At 41.3% G+C, this 23,236-nt stretch overlaps 1 protein-coding gene across 1 annotated transcript in view; it reads left to right on the forward strand.

Annotated features, from left to right (window-relative positions):
• The window catches only part of vps39 (VPS39 subunit of HOPS complex), an 86,050-nt gene that overhangs the window by 40,300 nt on the left and 22,514 nt on the right, over positions 1-23,236 (forward strand). Inside the window, exons 10-18 of the mRNA XM_033026708.1 lie at positions 1,866-1,986; positions 5,830-5,959; positions 6,595-6,737; positions 7,626-7,766; positions 10,245-10,386; positions 12,969-13,055; positions 13,541-13,614; positions 16,717-16,815; positions 20,938-21,055. Coding sequence (XP_032882599.1) covers positions 1,866-1,986; positions 5,830-5,959; positions 6,595-6,737; positions 7,626-7,766; positions 10,245-10,386; positions 12,969-13,055; positions 13,541-13,614; positions 16,717-16,815; positions 20,938-21,055 — 1,055 coding nt within the window. The remainder of the gene's footprint in view (positions 1-1,865; positions 1,987-5,829; positions 5,960-6,594; positions 6,738-7,625; positions 7,767-10,244; positions 10,387-12,968; positions 13,056-13,540; positions 13,615-16,716; positions 16,816-20,937; positions 21,056-23,236) is intronic.

Genomic DNA, 23,236 nt, shown 5'->3' on the forward strand with positions numbered 1-23,236 from the left:
GCGATTCCTCCTAATGGATAAATCAGACCAATTCATAATGAGTTGGTCTCCATTCGTCGTTTTTTTTGGAATCATGGTGCAACACAATTGTAAAAAATAACTGTTTCAGGACTGGACGAGGGTTGGTCAAGATTATAAATAATGATCTTTTTTTATTTTATTTTATTTATTTATTTTTTCTATTTTCTCATTCTCAACTTTCTTCATTTACTCGTTTTCTTTCTTCACACACTATATATTTCACATCTTTCTATCCTTTACTATCTAACTTCTTTTTCTTATTCTAATCTTTTTTCAATGTAACAAAAACAAAAGAAGTTGTACATAAAATGTATTATGAAAATATATATTAGGCACTTTGGTGCCATATGATTGTACTTACTTCTAATAAAATTTAAAAAAATTAAATTTTAAAAAAAAAGGATTCATTATTACAGAAAGGCCCAAACTAATACGTTTATATCCTGTCATCTATATCTGTTTATGTAGCTTGGAATCGAAATCAAGCGCTTTTGATTGCAACATGCGCCTTAATTTAGTTCAACAAAGAAACTGACAAGTTACTAAAGTCCTGCAACTTGAGCGGGAACTTTTTCCACACAGGGTGGTGGGCATATGTAGCAAGCTGTCAGAGGAAATGGTTGAAGCAAGTATAATAACATTTAAAAGACGTTTGAACTGGTATATGGATAGGAAGGGTTTAAAGGGATACGGTACTGTAAATACAGGTACTGTAAATGACAAAGGACAAAGGACATTTATTGTCACGTACACCAATTGGTACAGTGAAATTTGAGTTACTATGCAGCATACACATAAGATAAACACAACACTATAGAATTTAACTTAAAACATAAAACATCCCCCACAGCGGAATCAACGATTCTCACTGTGAGGGAAGGCAATAATAGTTCAGTCCACTTCCTCTTGTTCACCCGTGGTCGGGGCCTATTTGAGGTCTCCGCAGTCGCCGCTAAGGACGACCCGATGTTTCAGGCCCTCTCGCCGGAGTACTCCGGCATCAGAAGAAAACTCTCAGCGGCTTGGAGTTTCCGAATCGGCCGCTTCCTACCGGAGACCACGGCTCCCGAAGTCCACAGGCCGAGCTGGGCGGAGCTCCACACGGCAATCCTCAACGAAAGATCCCAGGACTCCGCGATGTTAAAGTCAGCGCCTCCCGCGGCTGGAAGCTCCGCAGACCACAGCTCCACAGTGTTAAAGTCGGCAGTCACAGCACTCCGGAGCTTCCAACATGGCGACCCTGGTAAGGCATCGGCCACTCCGCGATGGTACTTCAGTGCTGCGCCGCCGCTGAAGCTCTGACCGGTCATGGCAGGAAAGGCCGCGCCAATCCAGATGGTAGGCCGCAAGGGGGGGGCGAAGATGCGGCTCGGAGGAAAGACGCATCCTCGACCCAGGTAGCGACTGTGAAAAAGTTTCCCCCTCCCCCCATATAAAAAAAGACTAAAAGACCTCCAAATCAAAACTTTTTGACGGACTAAAAATTAAAAAAAGGATGAAAGCACGAACAGCTGCAGGCGAGGCTGCCACACTCGATGGTGCCACCACCAAATGAGGTTTCTTAGTTGCATGGACGAGTTGGGCCGATAGGTCTGTTTCTGTGCTATGTCATTTTTTGTCTTGAATCGAGAATATGAAGGCATTATGAACTGAAAGCTGTTTCTACCTTGTGCCCCTTTTGAAGAAGGCTGAATTTCTTAATTTCATAAATCATAATCAAATGAGTTCATCTGTATTTGCTTGTAATTCAGCTGGGTCGTTGAACAAATGTGTCTGGTTCAAGTTTTCATCTCTCGCCACCTATTTCCATTCTCACCTGCTGGCCATATTTGTTTCCTTCCTAGATCTAACGTTGTCTACGTGGCCAGCAATCACTTTGTGTGGCGTCTGGTACCTGTTTCAATTGCAACTCAGATCCGACAGCTGCTTCAAGACAAGCAATTTGAACTGGCTTTGCAGCTTGCTGTAAGTATTTGCAGAATGTACATCAGGATATGACGAGTCTTTTTAAATTAGTTAAAATAAAGTAAATAAGTACATGCAAGGCTTTTGTTGTCGTATATGCTTGATGAAGTTTTAATGATCTTAACTATGCTAATACCCTTGATAGCAGTATTTAGTGTACTTAATCAAGTGGTACGGCACAGTAATTATTATAAATGAATGCTTATGATTTGGGGATTATTCTGCCCACTCTTCCTTGGAAAATTGTGTAAGGAGGCAAGACAGAAATAAAAATAGAAAGTGCTGAAAACACAGCAGCAAATCGAACAGCATCTGTGAAAAGGTAAACAGTTAACGTTTCAAACTAAAGTCCATTTGCCAGAACTGGGAAAGAGAAAAAATAAGTCAATTTAATTTGTAACGAATGTCAGGGAGGGGTGGTTGTTCTAATGGAAATATCTCTGATAAAATGCAGTCTGGGGATTAAGTTGTAGTGGTCGTCCAGTTGATGGGTTAAGAAGGACAGTGCAAGAGAGCATGCAGGAGAGAAAGCATGAGCAAAGGCTTAAGTTAGGGCAGTTGGAGAATGAGAATGCATGGGGGAGAACCCAATCCCTCCTTGGAAAGGGGAAGGAAAGACTTTGGCAACTATCCATTTCATCAACATAATATTGTACTTCCCCCACCTGTTCTTTTTATGCACGATCTGCTCTAGTTTCCTTTGTTCATGTTCTCTCTCCTTAACTACTTTCATTAGAATGGTGAGTGTGGAGGAATGTGAATGGTAGTAGCAGATAGAAAACTTTGAAATATAAAAATAGTGATTTAGCATTTCAAACATTGTTGGTCTCAGTGGAGAAAAGCTGCTTAATGCACAGGAGGTATGCTGCATTGCTGAAGGTAGTAGGATAAAGGTTGTGGCGATTGTTCCCACAACTAGTCATAGATCTCTGGGTTTGTAGTGCAGTAATAGCAGTGTAAAATATTACGTCTCTATTCCACAAATCAAGTATTACAATTGGTAGACACAAAATGCTGCAGGAATGGGTGACGTTTCAGGTCGAGACCATTCAGAAGGTCTGAAGAAGGGTCGCGACCCGAAACGCCACCCATTCCTTCTATCCAGAGATGCTGCCTGGCCCGCTGAGTTACTCCAGCATTTTGTGTCTTATCTTCGGTGTAAACCAGCATCTGCAGTTCCTTCCTACATATTACGATTTGTGACTGCAGCTGGTTGTTCAAATATGATTAGTGTGAAACGAGGATGGAGATGTGAAACATTATTTACTCAGATTTTAAAGGACCAACAGGAGGTGACAACCATGCTTAACAAACTTGATTAAAATCCATAAAGTCATGAGAAGGGTTGAAGGAAGTACAGTTAATATTTACTTTGATTTTCAATAGGCATTTGAAGAAAGGATTGCTCTCCATGGTGCAGAGCAAATCAAGAGAGATCCAAATAGATGTGTTTAAATTGGCTTTCTCTTTTCAGCCACAAATTTATTGAACATTGTCTTAAACCTACTCGGACCCTTGGTTCTCTTGGATTGATTATCTAACCATATAGTAAATTCCACTCTGATGGTTAAATCTTGTGCATTAGCTGAAGGGCATTTTTCAACCGTTTCCTTTCATTGTGGCTCTTTTTAATAGAATTGATCGGGTTCCAGCATTCTTCAGAGGCCATAGATAGGGTAGACAGTTTTCCCAGGGTAAAAATGGCCAAGACTAGAGGCCATAGCTCTAGAGTGAGAGGTGGAAAGTTTAATGTAGATCTGTGGGGCAGGTTTCTTTTATACACAGATTGGGGGCCTGGAACACGTTGCCAAGGGGTTTGGTGGAGGCAGATATGATGGTGGCATTTGAGAGGCTTTTACACAGGCACATGGAAGTGCGGGGAATGGAGGGATATAGATCATGTAAAGGCAGATGAGATCAATTTAACTTGGCATCATGTTCAGCACAAATATTCATGATCCTGTGCTTCGCTGTTCTATGACTGTTAAGAGTAGGACAGTGAAGCGTATTGGTATCCACGCATGTTACCCATCACATTCCTTAGCCCGCATGCTCCTCATCTCTCCCTTCCAGCACATTTTGCCTTTATGTCCCCACTTATCACCTCCAGCCTGTGGCTCCACCTTCAGCCTTCCCCCTCTGCACCTTTCTCTATCTGCCTCCATTTCTTCATTTTCTTCCACCTATCTATATCTCCTAAATCTGCTCCTGCTGCCCACTGCCTCTTTTGCCCATTATCCTTCACTCCTCAGTCCTCATATCACCAACCAGCATTTGATTTAACATGCCTCCCTCTGTTTATAGTGACTATCTTCATCCAATGTCGATCTCGGATGGAGGGTCTTCCCGAAATTCTGACAATTCTTCCCCCCATAGTTGCTGCTCAATCCGCTGAGTTTCTACATTAGATTGTTTTTTACTCCAGATTGCAGTCTCTTTTGTCTCTCTAAGTATTGGTGTTGGACAAGAGTTGCTGAAGGCGATTCCAGCTAAAATATATGAATAAAACTTATTTAGTTAAACACCTGGCTTCCATTTTTTATTTCAAACTCATTTCAGGCTCTTGCGTTCCTCCTTATAAAATTTGAGTCTGAGTTTCCTCAAGTACTGCCTCAGTAACACAACCATTGGTATTGCTTACATATTCATCTCTCTAGGTAAGATAAATATTAGGTAACATTGAATATTTGATTGGGATAAGAATAATCTGTTCCAGTAGCTCTTCAGTTCACTGAGGAGCTTGTGATCATTAATCCTCCTAGTTTGTACCTTACATGTGAGATATATTGGACTGGACATAAATTTCTGCTAAGCAAGCTGGTTTCAAAGTTCAATCAATAAATATGACGTTTGAACATGTATATTATCCTTATATTATGCTATATTATATAGCAAATACAATGTGCTAAGTCAAGTTCATTAACAGTTGCACAAGTTTGAAATACAGGGACAATGAAAATCTTGCAGCAGTATCAAAAGCACATACTTCAAAGAATAATACATAAATTACACATTCTGAATGACATGAAAAATTTACAAAAAACAAGATATTGGTACAAATCGCAATCAGAAGACGAGTTCTAAACAACGTTTAGAAAAAGAGTCTATGATAGTGCATAAATGTGAAATGTATTATGATTAATTAAAAAATAATTCAGCTTGGGGAATGGAAATGAATAGGCATTGTTTTCTACAGTCAGGCAATGATGCAGCACTCTAGTACCGATACTCATTAGATTGCAACATAATTTTATGCTCTCCCCTTCCCCCTCCCTCTCTACATTGGGTGGTATAGTGGCACAGAAGTTAGTGCTGCTGGCACAGAACTCTAGAAGCCAGGATTTCATCATGACCTCGGGTAATGTCTGTGAAGTTTCACGTTCTCTCTATCATCACTTAGGTTTCACCAGGAGCTCCATATTCTTCTCAATGACTTGTGGCAGGTTAATTGGCTAATGTATATTGGCCATTCTGCAGGTATTTAGTAAAGTATTTAAAGTGAGTAGTCAATGAGCACATGAAAGTAACTTACAGGGCCAAAAGGAAAATACAGAGATGGAGGATTGGGACTGATAGTTGTAATAAATCCTGAATTATGTTGGTGCGTTTTGGTCGACAAGCCAATGCAAGACAGGATAGGAGAATGATATTTTGATCAAGTTGAAGTTTATAAGACATTTACAAAAGAAACTGGTATTTTTTTCCCTGTTTCCATCTCAAAATTATCTTAAAGATATTGATGCATGCTTCAGGGTGCAGTGCTCCGTGCTCTGTGGTCTTTGCTAATCATGATGGTTCACCTATCCTTGATTATTTGGCTGAAGAGCTGCCATTTGTTTTCAGAAAATGAAGGATGATGCAGACAGCGACAAATGGCAACAGATTCATCACATTCAGAACCTTTTTGCTTTCAATCTATTCTGCCAGAAACGCTTCGATGACTCCATGCAGGTTTTTGCTAAGCTTGGCACAGGTAATAATATACCTATATTACTTTTAAATAGATGATGAGTCGGGGGCCAGTATAGGAATGTGGCACTATCGTTCCATAGAGCCAGGAGTGACGAGAGCATGTAACTAAATGAAAGAAACCAAAACTTTTGACAACTCATTCTAATTCTTGCTTCCCCTTCTATAATCATAGATGATGATTAGGTCAACCGATTCTCTAATGGAGGCAGGGAATGAGAAGTAGTGGCAAGGTTTTGAGAGACAGTGTGAGTCTTGATTTGTGAGAAGGACCAATGTCGTACTGTACATTAGGAAGGATAGAAGTGAGAAAAGGCAGTTCATAATGGGGGCTTCTCCAAATGAAGGAGATTTGGATCTCAAATATTAACAATTTAAGAGCAAAAGGACCCAGTAAGAAGCATTTAATTCGGACATATTTAAAGCTGGAGAAAAAGACTGGAGTTTTTGGAAATTCTGGATTCTGAAGCAGGGTCTGACCCGAAAAGTCACCCATTCCTTCTCTCCAGAGATGCCGCCTGTCCCACTGAGTTACTCCAGCATTTTGTGTCTACCTTCGATTTAAACCATCATCTGCAGTTCTTTCCAACACATGAATTGATTTATTTTGTTGAATTTATTTATTTTCCTACACTCCAGATCCTACACATGTGATTGGGCTGTACCCAGACCTATTGCCAGCAGACTTCAGGAAACAACTTCAGTACCCAAATCCTCTTCCCACACTATCTACTGCAGAGTTGGAGAAAGCACATTTAGCACTCATAGACTACTTGACTCAGGTAAATGCTCTTGGGAAATCATAATCTACCCTATTTGATTACATATGTAAGGGCCTACAATGCTTTAAAATGATATATCATGAATGCTCCTGAAGGTTTGGGACGTCCATAGAGAGGGTTGTTTCAATTCATAAGATGAGTAACTTGAAACAACACGGAATATCTGAATGTACTGGGGTAGGGGTTGTAGAACAGTAAAATGAATGCTCTGGAGTTCAGATTCAAGCAGGAGGTCAGGCATACCACTCTGGAGGGTGAATAGGGTTAAACTTAAAGTGGCTTTGAACTTCCAGTGAGAAGATGTGTAAATTATCTAATGTTGCTAAACATACACTGGGTATTGTTGGTAGACAAAAATGCTGGAGAAACTCAGCAGGTGAGGCAGCATCTATGGAGCGAAGGAATAGGCAATGTTTCGGGTCGAGACCATTCTTCAGACTGATGTCAGGGAGGGGGGGTGGGGGGCGGGAAAAAGAAAGGAGGATGTGGGGACAGTAGGCTGTGGGAGAGCTGAGAAGGGGAGGGGAAGGAGGGAGAAAGCAAGGACTACCTGAAATTGGAGGTCAATGTTCATACCGCTGGGGTGTAAACTACCCAAGCGAAATATGAGGTGCTGCTCCTCCAATTTGCGGTGGGACTCACTCTGGCCGTGGAAGAGGCACAGGACAGAAAGGTCAGATTCGGAATGGGAGTTGAAGTGCTGAGCCACCGGAAGATCAGGTTGGTTATTGTGAACTGAGCAGAGGTGTTGGGTGAAGCGAGGTATTGTAGAGCGAGTCTCGTAGTGATGAGGTAGTAAGGTATCTCGGCGGTTTAAAAACAAATTTGTTTATAGTATTGTAAAGCCTCATTTAATGTATTGTTTATAATTCTTGTCATTCTTCCTAGAAACGAATGCATTTAGTAAAGCAGCTGCATGATTCAGATCCCTCTACCACTTCGCCACTCATGGAGGGAACCCCGACCATCAAGTCAAAGAAAAAATTGCTGCAGATTATCGACACAACATTATTAAAGTGTTACCTTCAAGTGAGTAAGGCAAGGCTGTGGCTAAGTAGTGTGGTATGTCTACCTTTAAAGACAAACATAATTGTTACATTTTCTTTCCCCATTTGAGGTGCAATATGGAACAGTACAATGCAAGAACAGGTCCTCCGACCCACAATATCTGTGAAGAACATGATGCCAACTATTATCTGCTTACACATATCCCTTAATTTCCTGCATATCCACATGCCTATCCAAAATACTGTTAAACCCCACTATCAAATACATTCCAGGCATTCACCACCCTCTGTATTTTTTTTTTTTAAATCTGCCCCGCACATCTCTTTTAAACTTTGCCCCTCTTGCTTCAAAGCTATGCCCGTTACTATTTGTTTTTTCCATCCTACGAAAAATGATTCCGACTGCCAACCCTATCTATACCTCTCATAATTTTATATGCTTCCATCAGGTCTCCCTGCAACTTCAGCAGTGCAGAGAAAACAATCAAGTTTGTTCAACCTCTCCCTGTAGCTAATACCACCCATATCATTCCATGCTGCCATTTCCGTTTAGTTCCATGGATTTCAATAAACATCAACTTCTATTAAAAACGCTTGTTTTCTCACTTTTTATCTTTGCTCCCTCCTGCCCGCCCAGTGAAGTCGGAGATTTCATGTAAATGTATCTATAGTTAAGCTACAAATTCCCTTCTCTTCCACTCTGGCACTATGATGATATTTTGGCCTCTGTGGTCACCACACTGCATTAACAATGTTTGCAATTATATAGTGTATTTCATGTATTCAAACATCCTGAGGTTGTTGTAGGTATTATCGAACAGAGAATGAACCTGAACCATGTGAACTATCAGCACAGTTGACCATAAACCTGGTTATTTAGAATAGTTAGAGGAGATAGAAATATTTGAAGGTTGACATAGAGAGACAAAATGGTTTCGTAAGGATATTTCTGAGCAGATCAAATTACAGCCACCATTTGTGCCGCAATGAAGTTGGCGATCTTGGAAGGGAAATTTGGAGAAAAACGGATGTTATTGCATTGGTGATAAAGAAATGTTTGAGTGTGATTGATATGAAATGGTGGAGTGACAATTAATTTGAAAACCAGGGTACAATTTTAAACTTGAAGTAAGCAATGGAGACAAATGGTCTAGGACAGATCTTCGAAGACATACACGCCCAGGAACTTGAAGTTATTGACTCTCCCCCACTTATTTGTCGAATAAGACAGATTTGTAGATCAAAGCTAAAGTCAACAATCGGCTCCTTGGTCTTACTGACCAAGGTTGTTGTTCTTGCACCATTCCATCAGATGATGGATTTCTCTCCTATACTCTGACTCATCATTATCCGTAATTCGTCCAACAACAGTGGTGTCATCGACTAATTTAAAGATGGAGACTGTGTCTGGCTGCACAGTCATAGGTGTAGTCGGTATGATACGATAGAACTTTATTTATCCCAGCAGGGAAATTGATCTGCCAACAGTCATAAACACAAAATACATGAAACATGAAATTAAAGTGACGAGAGGAAAGGATTGGGAATGTGCAAAGATTGAGATGGGGGGGTTTGTAGGGGAGTCAGTCTACCCCACGACAGAAGGGGGAGTCGTTGTACAGTTTGACAGCCACAGGGAAGAAGGGTCTCCTATGGTGTTCTGTACTGTATGTTGGTGGAACCAGTCTGTTGCTAAAGGTTCTCCTCGGGTTGACCAGTGTGTCATGGAGGTGGTGAGCTGTATTGTCCAACAGTAAAGCAGGAGGCTGAGCACACAACCTTGAGGTATCTCACCTTCATTGTTATCGAGGAGGAAGTGTTGTTCGTGCAAATTGTGGTCTGTGAATGAGGAAGTCAAGAATCCAGTTGCAAAGGGATATGCAGAGGCCCAGTTTGCCGAGTTTGGTAACAAGTTTGGAGAGGGTGATGGTGCCGAGGTGTAGTCGATAGACATCAGCCTGTTGTATGTGTTTTTATTGCCCAAGTGGTCCAGTGCAGAATGGAGAGTCTTCAAGATCGTGTGATTCAAGTTCTTCCTTGGGTAGGAATTGATATGCGACATAACGAATGGGCACTGATATTATCGATGCCCTTTTAAACAAGGTTGGAACCACAGACCTCTGTAATGAGAGGTTGAATATGTCCACAATATGTCCAGCCAATTAGTCCTTTCAGGTTTTGAGAATGCGACCAGTTACACCATCACTCTAGATGCTTTCCGAGAGTTAATTTTGGAATTAATAGCTCGTTTAAGGATTAACTATGCTGTCAAGATTCCAATGGTCAATGAAAGGGTTGGAGACAACAGCTAGGAAATGAAGATAGTGAGCAAGTCCAAAGGTGATAGCTTCAATCTTCCTATTATCAAACTGGAAGAAATCTTGGCTCATCCAGTTGGACAAGCAGTGTGACATGGCAGTGAGAGGGGCTGAAAAATATAACGTGGAGCTGTGTTAGCATACTAAAAGATTATAATTGAATGCTGGATGCTGTGTTTCAGACTAATGTGGCACTTGTGGCCCCATTGTTACGGCTGGAAAATAACCATTGTCACATTGAGGAGAGTGAGCATGTCCTGAAGAAAGTGCAGAAGTACAGCGAGCTGATTATTCTGTATGAAAAGAAGGGTCTACACGAGAAAGGTAAAAGTATTATTTTAAATCCATTACATTTCCATTTCCCTTTGTTGGATCAAGAGTAAATGTTCTATAACAAGTCATCTACATCAGTTATGACAATAAACTAGTCATATACATCAGGATGCATGAGATGTTTTGTTCACATGAAGTGTATATATATATATATAGTAACACTTTTATAGTATAGTACTCTATTGGTTTGAGTTATGCCTTGCCTAAAGGAGGGTGGCTGTGGTTGTTGGTCGGTCATCACAGGCCAGTAGCCTGGGCCAAAATGCCTTTAACTACTACTTCAAAGGTATTCCTTCTGCCCATGACCATGACATTTCATGGTGAAGAGATTATTGATGATTGCACAATGCTCAATTCCATACACAATTCCTTAGAAAAAGCAGACCATTCCTGCATGCAGCAAAGATCTAAACAACATTTGCTCAGGGGTTGATGAGTAGGAAGTAAACTGTGACGATTCATGGTTTTCTTCAACGTGAGAGAGTCAAGCTGCATACCTGTGATGTTCAGTGACATTATCATCCCCCTCTGTGAACATCGTGTGGGTCACTACTGACCAAAAGCTCAATAGACTAGCTACATAAATACCATGGCTACAAAAGCAGATCAGAGACTAGGTGACTTGTTTGCTTATACCCCAAAGCCCATCCATCATCGGCCAGACACAGGTCTTTTATAGAATACTTTCCAATTGTCTGGATGAATGTACATCCATCAGCATTTGGAATGCTCAATGCCTTTTAGGTCAAGGCAGCATGCTTGATCAGCACTCCATCCATCTACCTAAGTATTCAATCCTTCAAGCTTGGTGTTCTTTCGCTGTTGTGTGCACCATCTACAAAACTTAACAAAACTACTTTAATAGCATCTCTAAAGCTTGTTACCTCCACCACGATGAACAAAGACACGGGGATACCACCATCCGGAGGTTTCTGCTAAGTTGCAAACCATTCTATCTTGGAAATTATTTTAGCAGTTCTTCATTATTTAGTTTAGTTTAGAGATACAGTGCGGAAACAGGCCCTTGGGCCCACCGAGTCCGCGCCGTCCAACGGTCCCCGCATGTTTCTGGATCTAAATTTTATAATTCCTTACCCATTAACACTTTGGACGTACCTTTACCATAGGAACTGCAATGATTACAGTATACAGCACATGAATAGGATCTTCAGCCCACAATGCCTGCGCTCGCCATGATGCCAATCTGAACTAATCCCATTTGCCTGCTCATGGTCTATAATTGTCTATTTCTTGCCCGTTCATGTGCCTGTCTAAATGCCTCCCAAACATTGTTATATCTGCTTCCACTACTATCCCAGGCAAAAAAGAACTGTCCTTATAAATCTCCTTTAAACTTTCCCTCTCACACCTTAAAGCTTGTATTTGACATTTCCATTCTGGGAATAAAGACCTTGACTACCTATTCAATCATTGTTTATCATAATTTTATCTACTATCAGGTTGTCCTTCAACCTCCGACACTCCAGACAAAACTATCTAAGTTTGTCCAACCTCTCCTTAAATTTAATATTCCTTAATCTGGGAAACATCCTGTTGAATTTCTTCTGCATCTTCTCCAAACCTTCACATCCTTCCTATAATGTGGTAACCATCACGGCACACAATACTCCAAATGTAGCTTCAGCAATGTTTTACGAAGCTGCAACAAGACTTTCTCCCTCTTGTATTCAATGCCCCAACCGATGAAGGCAAACAAATCTTACTACTTCTTTACCACTCTATCCACTTGTATTGCCACTTTCAAAGAACTATGGACTTTCACCACAAGATTCTACTGTACACCAACACTAAGGGTGCAACCCATCGCACTTGCCCAGATTAAACTCTTATCATTTCTCTGCCCAAATTTCCTTTGATAACTTTCCTCACAATCCACAACTCTGGCAATCTATATTTTCATACATATCACTTGTATATATACATCTCAAACAAGTGAACTCACTCCCCCTTTCTTGAGAATGATTTGGAATGACAATAAATGCTGACCTTGCCATCCATGCACATCCTGTCAATAAGAAAAAGGGTCTGAAGAAGGGTTTCGGCCCGAAACGTCGCCTATTTCCTTCGCTCCATAGATGCTGCTGCACCCGCTGAGTTTCCCCAGCAATTGTGTGTACCTTCGATATTCCAGCATCTGCAGTTCCCTTTTGAACAATAAGAAAAAGAAAGCTATTTGACATGGTTCTATAAACCCAATTCACCATGCCAAACTGAGCTTCAAGTCAGTTTTGAAACTTTTTTAATTGACCCATTCTCATTTGCTTTGTCTTGCATTTGCGTGAAACAATGTTCTCTGGAATCAGTTTTGAGGTAATTTAACACAAGAGGAAATAGTTTCTCTCTAAGAATGCTGTTGAATAGTCCAATCAGATGAAACAGCACAATGGGATCACCCTTTTCACTTTGTATTCATGGATAAAAGACTGGAGTATGGCACATTGTCATAAATTTTAAAGGTTGTGTTGTGGTTGTATTTTCCATTCTAGCTGTGTCTACCACTCCTTTCCTTGTTATTGAATAATGTTTCATGTACTGTTGTGGTTTCCTTGCAGCTTTGCAAGTCTTGCTAGATCAGGCAAAAAAAGCCAATTCACCATTGAAAGGACATGAGCGAACTGTGCAATACCTGCAAAGACTGGGTTAGTAATAGTTATGTGCATATTGATAGCTGATACCCTGCATATTTTCTATCTCACTAACCTCATGAAGAAACCAATTAAATAACTGTGATGTGAATGAATGCCCTTAGGTGAGCTGTCCAGCTGTAGTTTTCAGGTTCCAATTGTGGGCAATGAAGAAGGAAACTGCTGCTCACCCTGAGCTAGTAACTTCTGAATAGTATATCTATGCACACATTGAATGCAGAGATTGAGTTTTGAAACTTGCTGTTGACGAGCACTTCTGTTCAAATTATGTCGGTATTAGTACTTAATCTGTGCCAATAATTAGACTTTTGCATATTGAAGCTGAAGGGAAGGGTTTTGAGAATATTATCATTTGGATAGCCTTTAGGAGTTTTTACATTTGAAATTTGATTCATTTTAACTTGTTACAGTTTATTTATGCACTGTATATATTGTAGAAGACATTTCTTGAACCTGCTTTCTATTGTGTTTCTTTGCAGGGAAAGAAAACTTGAATATTATTTTTGAATTTTCTCTCTGGGTCCTCAAAGCATGTCCTGAAGATGGATTAAAGGTAGGTGTTTGGAATAGGCTTAGTTTTGTTTCTTAGTTGTTTAATAACAATTTTTTAAACTATAATTACCAGGGCCGGCCTTAAGCCGATTGGACCGATTGCTCCCAATTGGGCCCCGCGAGTAAGGGGGCCCCCGCGCCAGAGTAATCTACTCTCGACTCGGGTAGATCTACCCCGGGTGGAGGGGAGAGAGAGGGGCAGAGAGAGAGTGGAGGGGGAAGAAAGGGGTAGACGGGGAGGGGGAGAGAGGGAGGTGGGGCGTTCGCTCACGGCAGCCCCGGCTCCACCCCTCTCTCTCCCAGGGGAGACGCGGTGAATAATACACGGAAGGCCGGGCCGGGTGTTGGAGCAACGTTTGCAAACATCGGCCTCAGCTCACACCCGTCTGCCTGGACCAAGGCATCCGCTCCCGCCGCCGGCCCTCTCTCTCCCTTCTCTCCTTCTCTCCCTCCTTTCTCTCTCTTTTCCCTTCTCTCATTCGCTCCATCCCTTCTTTCTCTCCTTCCCTCCCCCCCCTTTCTCTCCCTCACTTTCTCTCCCTCCCACACACACATAACGCACAGACAACTAACACACACACATCACGCACAGACAACTAACACACACACATCACGCACAGACAATTAATACACACAACTAAGTTAGGATGGGGTAGAAGCCCAAAGGGTAGGATGGGGCTGAAGCCCTAAATTTAATGCGTGGACTGGTTTTTCACCAATGGTTATTGTTTTCCAGGATCTATTTAATTAAATTACTTTTTTTTCATTTCAGTCACTAACAAGTGGTATTGTAACTACAGGTGCACAACCTTTTATCCGAAATTCCGGAAACCGAAAAGCTCCGAAAATCAGACATTTTCGGTCCTGGAAAAAAGGGAGGGTATATTGCCCGGGAGAGTAGGAATCCCTAGACCTAGTACAGTGAGCGTCCACCGAGGGTCGCCCGGAGAGGTCCCGCGGTCACCTCTCCGGGTGACCCACGGTGGACGCTCACTGAACTAGGTCTAGGGATTCACAAAAATGCTGGAGAAACTCCGCGGGTGCAGCAGCATCTATGGAGCGAAGGAAATAGGAACGCTTCGGGCAGAAACCCTTTCTCAGATTGCCCTATCAGTCTGAGGAAGGGTTTCGGCAAAGGGAGGGGAGAGAAGGGAAGAGAGGAAGGATCTGCCGGACATGCTGTGTGTGTGTGTGTGTTTGTTTGGCGGAGTCTGAGGGGAGAAGGAGAGAAGGGAGAGAAGAAGGGAAGGGAGAGAAGGGAGGGAGGGAGAGGTCCAGCGGCGGGAACGGATGCCTGGGTCTGGGCGTTGCTGCAACCCCCGGCCCGGCCCTCCGCGTATTGTTCACCGCGTCTTCCTGGAGAGAGGGGGGAGGGCGGGAGCCGGGGCTGTGTGCGTGAAGCACGGTGACTAGAGGGACGGGAGAGCTGCCCCGGGAGCGTGAGGGCACCTCCCCCTTCTCCATTCCCCCTCACACCCCCCTCCCCATCTACCCCTTTCTTCCCCCTCTACCTCTCTACTCTCTCTCGGCCCGCAGCGATCTGCCGGACATGCTGTGTGTGTGTGTGTGTGTTTGTTTGGCGGAGTCTGAGGGGAGAAAAGGCGGCACTAAGAGCGAGCGAATGCGCGGACAGAACAGACAAAAGCAACGATCATAGGTCGGAATAGGTGACCAAAGATCTTTGTAGGTGACATTTCGGGTCGAGACCCCTCTTCTGACTGACTCAGGGGAAAGAGGAGCAAGAGCTATGGACGGTACTAAGGACAAGTGAATGGAAGATATGCCGATATCTCCCGTTTCCCTTTCCCTTGACTATCAGTCTGAAGAAGGGTCTCGATCCGAAATGTCTACCAACGCAGCTCTATGAACGTAGCTTTCGTCCGTCTGCCCACGCTTTCGCACGCTCTTGGTGCCGGCGCTTCTCCCCTCATGGCAGCTATTGAAAAAGTCGACCCGAAATATCACCTATTTCCTCCTATTATCACGTATTCCTCATCAGAGATGCAGCCTGATCCGCTGATTTACTCGAGCCTTTTGTGTCTGTCTTCGGTTTAATCAGCATCTGCAGTATGTGCCGTTTAAAAAGTACAAGGCATGTGCCGTTTAAAAAGGAAGTGATAAAAAACATTTAAAACATTTAACAACACCTAAACTGTTCCCCCGCAACGCTGCGAGAGGCATAACTGAAGTCGGGTCGGGGTTACTGAAATGATGGAGATTACGCTCCGGTGCGAACTACGCGTCAGTTCATTGTATTTCGCAGGAGTCGACCATCTTGCACGCTATAAGATCTTTGCTCCAATTGATTTGATTACTCTAGCGCGGGGCCCCCTTAGGCGCGGGGCCCAATTGGGAGAAATAGGTCCTATCGGCTAAAGGCCGGCCCTGACCGGGTAACTGCCGGGATCGAGGCGCAAACTCGCGACCTTGCGGCCACGAGCCGAGCACTCTACCACTGAGCCACATGTTAAAATCTACGCTAAAAACCTTCCGTTCGGAAAACCGAAAAATCCCGAAATCCGAGAAGTGTCTGGTCCCAAGGCTTTTGGATAAAAGGTTGTGCACCTGTATGTGCTTTTCAGAGGTGATCTACACATTTTGTTTGTTACTTGTAAGCTTACATGTATGCAATTTTATATTAAAATGTAGATTAGATCTGTTTGGTCCATTAAGTCGCATGCACTTTTTAAACGCACATTTTGATTACTTTCCATTCTACCATAGAGATATAATGTCTATAATAGACTTTAATTATATTTCTATGATTCTACAGAACTTGGGTGGGAACCTGGGGCTCACCAAAATTGTTCCCAATTGGGCCCCGCACCTCCTAAGGCCGGCCCTGATAATTACAATAACTTCCCATTGATTTCTGCCATCTGCTTTTATACATGTATTTGTTAATGTTATTTGACATTGGTTGATAGTTTAATGGTGAGCGGGTGCTATTTAGCAGTGGCACTGTGATAAAGTGTTGGGACTTCATCACAGTGTGGCGTGACAAAACAACGTCTGTTTGGAGCAGAGTAACTCAGAGTTTAAGTATCCAGATTAGTTGAGCAAAGAATACAATAAATTGGTTCACATGACTCCTTTCACTTAGGTATTTACAGAAGATCTCCCCGAAGTGGAAAATCTACCAAGGGACAAAGTATTGGAATTCCTGAAGGAAAGCTGCAAGGACCTTGCTATTCCATATCTGGTAAGGACTGTTCATAATTGGAGATGGTATTAACATCACTTGAAGTAATGTGTCCACTTTACTAACAGCCTGTACAAACATGTCACTTGGGTCTCACACATCCCAGCCCAGGTGATGCACGTAGACAAGGGTGGAGGAGCAACTGATGGGGATGGAAATATAATAATTACACTGCATTGGTCCATAACTTTGAGAAAAATAAATTTGCAGCCAGGTAAATACCTTTGGAGCAATTGTTATTATTGTCATGTTGAAAGCATGCACAGCAGGCTCTCTCAGTGGCAATGAGATAATGGCTGAAGCTGTATTAATGATGTTGATTGGAAGATGAGGATTTGCCCGAAAGCCAGGATATCTCTTGCTCTTCAAAATAGCACCGAAGAGTGGCCTCCAACCAACGTGTTTCGCAGTAGCAAAATTATGAGCTTATACATTTATAAAGGCATTTGGAGAATTCAAGCTGAAGTTCTTTTATTTCTATACATTTTTGGCAACCAAATATATGGGTTCAAAGGTGAGAGTTAAATTTCAATGAATACCTGACTGCCTGCCCCACATCTCCATTGGCTAACAGCCTCTTTTGTTTAAAAAATAAAGGTTCATTTGCGGAGCCATTGGCTCCTCACGGTGTACTACGACATTATGTTTGGTCAAAATCTTTGTGTGAAGATTACAAAACTGCCTTTACTCTACAAAGAATGTATCCCTTTATTGTAGATTTAAATAAATATGTGTTTACTGCAGGTTTAGTGACACCCATTTTCGCAATCTCTGGTACATTATGGTTCACCCTCTTGTATCCATCAATGCTAGTTTCCCTTCCATTGGCACTTTTCCATATTTTTGCAGCAAATACCACATCTGCCCTTTTAGATCTCCCGATCAAACAAGGCAACATAAACACTTTCTTGATGAAACACCTTTTGTGCACTACCTTCAATTTAATATGCTACATTCATGCTCAAAATATTTTCTCTGCAACAGGGAAACTAATTGCAGATTGCACATCTGCATTGCAAAGCACCTTTGTAAAATGTGCAAAGGTGACCCATAACTATTTGTCTGTCACTCCAAGTCTACATGCTACTTGCACTATATCTACCTTCAGCCTCTTACAATGTTCCAATGAAGCCTTACTTACATCAGCACCAGACCTACTTACCTTTTTCTATCTACAGATGCATTTACCGCCTTATATCTTGCTCCATTTGTGTCATTTAATCTCTCCTGTTCTCAATCTATTGCAGAGATCATAAATTAAGTGGATGAAAATGTAGATGGATTGGTTAGTAAATTTGCAGACAAAACAAAATGTGGTGGAATTGTGGCAATGAAGGTGGCTGTCAAAGGATACAGTAAAATGTAGATGAGCTACAGTTATGGGCGGAGAAATGCTAGACTGAGTTTAATCTGGGTAAGTGCGAGGTGTTGCATTTTGGGAGGTCAAACAAAACAGGAAAAGTATACAGTAAATGGCAGAATCTTTAACAGCATTGAGGTACAGAGGGACATTGGGGTCCATGTACTTGGCTCTCTGAAAGTGGCAACGCAAATAGATGTAGTGGCTAAACAAAGGTGTATAGTACATTTGTCTTTGTTGGTTTTGGCATTGAATATAAGGGTCAGGGTGTCGTGTTGCAACTTTATAACACTTTGTTTACGCTGCATTTGCAATATTGTGTGCAATTTTGGTGAGGGTGCAGAAAGGATTTACCATTGATTAAAAGGTATGCATAAAGAGAGGTTGGATTGTTTTCTCTGGAATCCAGAGGCTGAGGGGAGTCCTGATGGAATTTTATAAAGTTATGAGAGGCATGGATAGGATAGACAGTCAGATCATTTTCCCAGCCTGAAGATGTCAAATACTTAAGGGCATAGTTTTAAGATGAGAGTGGGAATGTTTAAAGGAAATGTGCAGTTTTTTGTAGACATAGTGGTCAGTGCCTGGAAGATGATGCCGGGGTAGTAATGGAATCAGCTACAATAGAGCGTTTACGAGGTTTTTAGATAGCCGCAAGGATATGCAGGGAATGGAGGGATATGTATCGTGTGCAGGCAGAAGGAATTAGTTTGGCATATCTGTTTGGCACAGGAATCATGGGTCAAAGGGTCTGTTCGTGTGCTGGACTGATATTTGTTCTATGTGTTTATCTTTTCCTGCCTCCCTTCTCTGCAAGTTGAAACATTTTATATAACTTTTTCACTGTTCTGATGAAAGAACATTAATTGAAATGTCAACACTGTTTCTCTCTTCCTAGGCTATCTAACTTGCTGAATATTTGCAGGATTTTGTTTTATTTCAGAGTTCTAGCATCTGTAGAGTTTTGCTTTGGGATTAAAGCACTGGATAATTGCACAAACCTAATGTAAGGCTAATTAATGGCTCCCCTCCTGGCCATGCCCTCCACCACATGTTCTGCTTCACTGCTCCTCATTGCCAAATTGAAGTTTACTCTGTTTTCTTTCTTCTGCAGCCTCTTTAAGCTTTTTTTCCTTAATGAACGCAGCTTGTGTTTAATTTAAAACAAACATAGAAAGGATTACAACTTCTGTGAAGGTGCTCTCAGGTTTGATTTCTGTGACGTAACATTTCAGTATTTCCTAGTCATGGAGTCTTACAGCATGAAAATAGGCCCTTCGGCCCAACTTTCCCACACCGGCCAACATGTCCCATCTACACCAGTCCCACCTGCCTGCGTTTGCCTCATATCCCTCAAAACCTCTCTTTTCCATGTACCTTCCTAATGTTTCTTAAAAGTTACGATAGTACCTTAAACCTGTGTCCTCTGGTTCTCGATTCCCCTATTCTGGGCAATAGACTGTGCTTCTACTCGATCTATTCCTTTCATGTTTTTGTACACCTCCATAAGATCAATACTCATCCTCCTATGCTCCAAGGAATAGTCTGCTCAATCTCTCCCTATAGCTCAGGCCCTCGAGTCCTGGCAACATCCTCATAAATCTTGTCTGCACCCTTTCCAGCTTGACAACATCTTTTCTATAATGTGCCCAAAACTGAACACAATAATCTAAATGCAGCCTCACCAACTATTTTCCAACTGCAACATAACCTCCCAACTTCTATACTCAACAATCTGACTGATGAAGGCTAATGTTCCAAAAGCCTTTTTGACTGCCCTATCTACTGTACCTGTGAAGCCACTTTCAACGAACTATGTACCTGCACTCCTAGATCCCTCTGCTCCCCAGAGCCCTACCATCCACTGTGTAGATCCTGCCCATGTTGGTGCTCTGAAAATGCAACACCTCACATTTCTCTGTATTAAATTCCATCAACCATTCCTCAGCCCACCTGCTCAACCGATCAAGATCCTGCTGAATTTTTTGACAACCATCTTCACTATCTACTACAATATCACTCATTTTTGTGTCATCTGCAAACTTGCTAATCATGCCATGTAAGTTTGTATCCAAATCATTGATATAGATGATAAACAGCTTTGGGACCAGCACCAAACTGTGGCACACCACAACTCACAGGCCTCCAGTCCAAAAAGTAACCTTCCAAAATGACCCCCTCATTCCTTCGATGGAGACAATTTTCTATTCATTCAGCTATCTCTCTTTGTAACGCATGGAATCTAACCTTCCAGAGCAGCCTTGCGGAACCATGCCTGACTGGAATCCATGTATACAACGTCCACAGCTCTGCCGTCATCAACGTTTTTGGTCACATGCTCAAAAAACAATCAAATTCGTGAGACACAACCTCCCACGTATAAAACCATGTTGACTATCCCTAATCAGTCCTTGTCCATCTAAATGTACGCATATCCTATACCTCAGCATACTTTCTGGTAACTTTCTGACCACAGATGTTAAGTTCACTGGCCTGTCATTCCCAGCCTTTTCCTTGCAGCCCTTTTTGAATAGAGGTACAACATTCACCCTCCAGTCTTTCGGCACCTCGCCTGTATTTATTAATGACTCATAAATCTCACCCAGAAACTACATTTCACTATAATTCTTTGCGTAAACTGATACAGTGAGAATTGGCTGTATGTCATCACTTTGGACCTGAGCTGCAGTTCATCAATGCCCTCTTACCAATCAATTGCTATGTTAGGTCTTTGTGATTATTTTGTTTATCTTCTTTCCAAGGAACACATCATTTATACCTGGGATGAAACGGGGTCAGTCTTCCACAACTGCCTGATCCAATTGTACCGTGAAAAAGTACAAGCCCTCATGAAGGACTACCTGAACTCTCTACCTGAGGGTAAGGACCAGGTCTGCAGAGGATCTCTGCTGGAGAACAATGCTTTTTCCTCAGTTGTGAACAAAATGATTTGGTTTATGTTGCCAATTTTTCACCCCTTCTTTCATTAAAGGACTTCCTTGAAGAATTTCACTGATCACCATTGTGGTGATGTTGCACTGACCTCCATTGCTCCCAACTTGGTGCATCTTATCACATAAATATGACTCCCAGCCATTCTGCATTAACACTGTACCATAATATTGTGGGAGGTAGAACTAAACATTCATCTTCCACAGATGCTTTAACCAATAGCAAGAATATTAAGTTGTCACATTGTCCTTCTTCCTTTCAAAGAAAATTATACCAGGTTACATTTTAAGTGGAAAGTGAATAATGTAACACTGGGAAGTGGCAATGAATTTTGCATCATTTGACTTCTTGTTGGTTTCCCTTTTTCTTGTTGGTTTCCTTTTTTCTCTTGTATCTTTCCTCCTATAACCTCTAACCTGGATGTGCAGTTATGAGATTTTTGAAAGTGAGAGGATATATGATGAAAGTTATCTTCAATACAGAGTGTGGTGCAACAGTCTAGCTAGTAGAACTGTTGGCTCACAGCATTGGTGATCAGGTTTCAATCCCAACCTCAAGTGCTGTTTGGAATCTCCAGGTGACTGCATTGGTTTCTTCTGAATGTTCTAGTTTTCTCCCACATTCCAAAGATGAGCGGGATAGTAGGTTAATTGGCCTCTAAATTGCCTCCTGTGTGCAAGTGAGTGGTAGAATCGTGGAGAGAATTTTTTTTTTTTTTTTTTTTTTTTTTAAATTTATTTATTAGAAGTAGACATATTATAAAATGTAGTTACATATTATATTAAAAAAACTTTTCATATACATCAGTCATACATTATTAAAATTTTCCATTATCGATTACTTCTGCTTCTAGTGTTTTTATTTTTTATAGAAAGAGGGAAAAAGAGAGGGTAGAAAGTTACAAATAAAAAAGAAAGCAAAAAAAAAATACAACAGAAAAACAAGGGAGGTGGAATGGGTTACATGTAATACATCAATGGAGATAGGTTCGTAGGTTATAAAGTATAGCTTTTCATCTATTCCTGAGTTCAAGTTTCAGCTGGGTCCTCGCGCTGTGCCAATCTATCCCTTCAGATAGTTAATGAATGGAGCCCAAATTTAATGGAAAAGATCTTGTTTGTCCATTAAGACAAGTCTAATTCTTTCTAAGTATAGGGTCTCCGACATTTCCGTAATCCACATTTTAATTGTGGGGGTTGTAGGGCCTTTCCAAAATTTTAATATTAATTTTTTTTCCGGTTATTATACTGTAGTTGAGGAAATTTCTTTGGTTTGTTGTGAGTGTTAAGCTTTGTTCTGATATTCCAAGTATTATTAATTTTGTGTCTGGGTCCAGTTTTGTATTAATAATTTCTGAAGTTATTTCAAAAATAGCAGTCCAGAAATGTTTAAGTTTTATACAGTTTGCAAACGTATGTGTTAAATTAGCCTCTAGATGTAGACATTTATCACAAATAGGAGAGATTTGTGGGAAGATTCTATTTAGTTTTATTTTAGAGAAGTGTAGTCTATGTAAGACCTTGAATTGTATTAAAGTATGTCTGGCATTTAATGAACATTGATGTATTTGTTGTAAACTTTCGTCCCACATATCTTTCGTGATAGGATGACCTATTTCATTTTCCCATTTGTATCTATATGGTTCGGTCGGTGGTACCTCGTTGTTTAGTAGGGTGTTATAAATATAAGCTATTAGTTTTTCAGTATTAGGATGCTTGTTCAGACATTCATCAAGAATTTCTGATTCCCTATTCCTGTAGACTTGTGTATTAGATTTAACGTAATCTCTAATTTGTAGATATCTGAAGAAATTATTTGAGTGCAGTCCATAATTCTGTTGTAACTCTTGAAATGAAAGAAAAGTACCTTTCCCATAAAGATGTCCTATATTTTTGATTCCATAATTTTTCCATTGTGTGAAACCTTTGTCCATAAAGGATGATTTGAACAAAGGATTATTTACAATGGGAAGGCAGAGTGGTATATTATTCAATTTTAAATCTTTTTTTATTTGTTTCCAAATTCATATTCCACTATGTATTATGGGGTTTTCTTTATAGGTTTTTTTGTGCAGTTTTGTGGGGGCAAATATGATCGGTCCAATTTCAA

This window comes from Amblyraja radiata, chromosome 9, assembly GCF_010909765.2.
Source record: "Amblyraja radiata isolate CabotCenter1 chromosome 9, sAmbRad1.1.pri, whole genome shotgun sequence".
Taxonomy (NCBI): Eukaryota; Metazoa; Chordata; class Chondrichthyes; order Rajiformes; family Rajidae; genus Amblyraja; species Amblyraja radiata.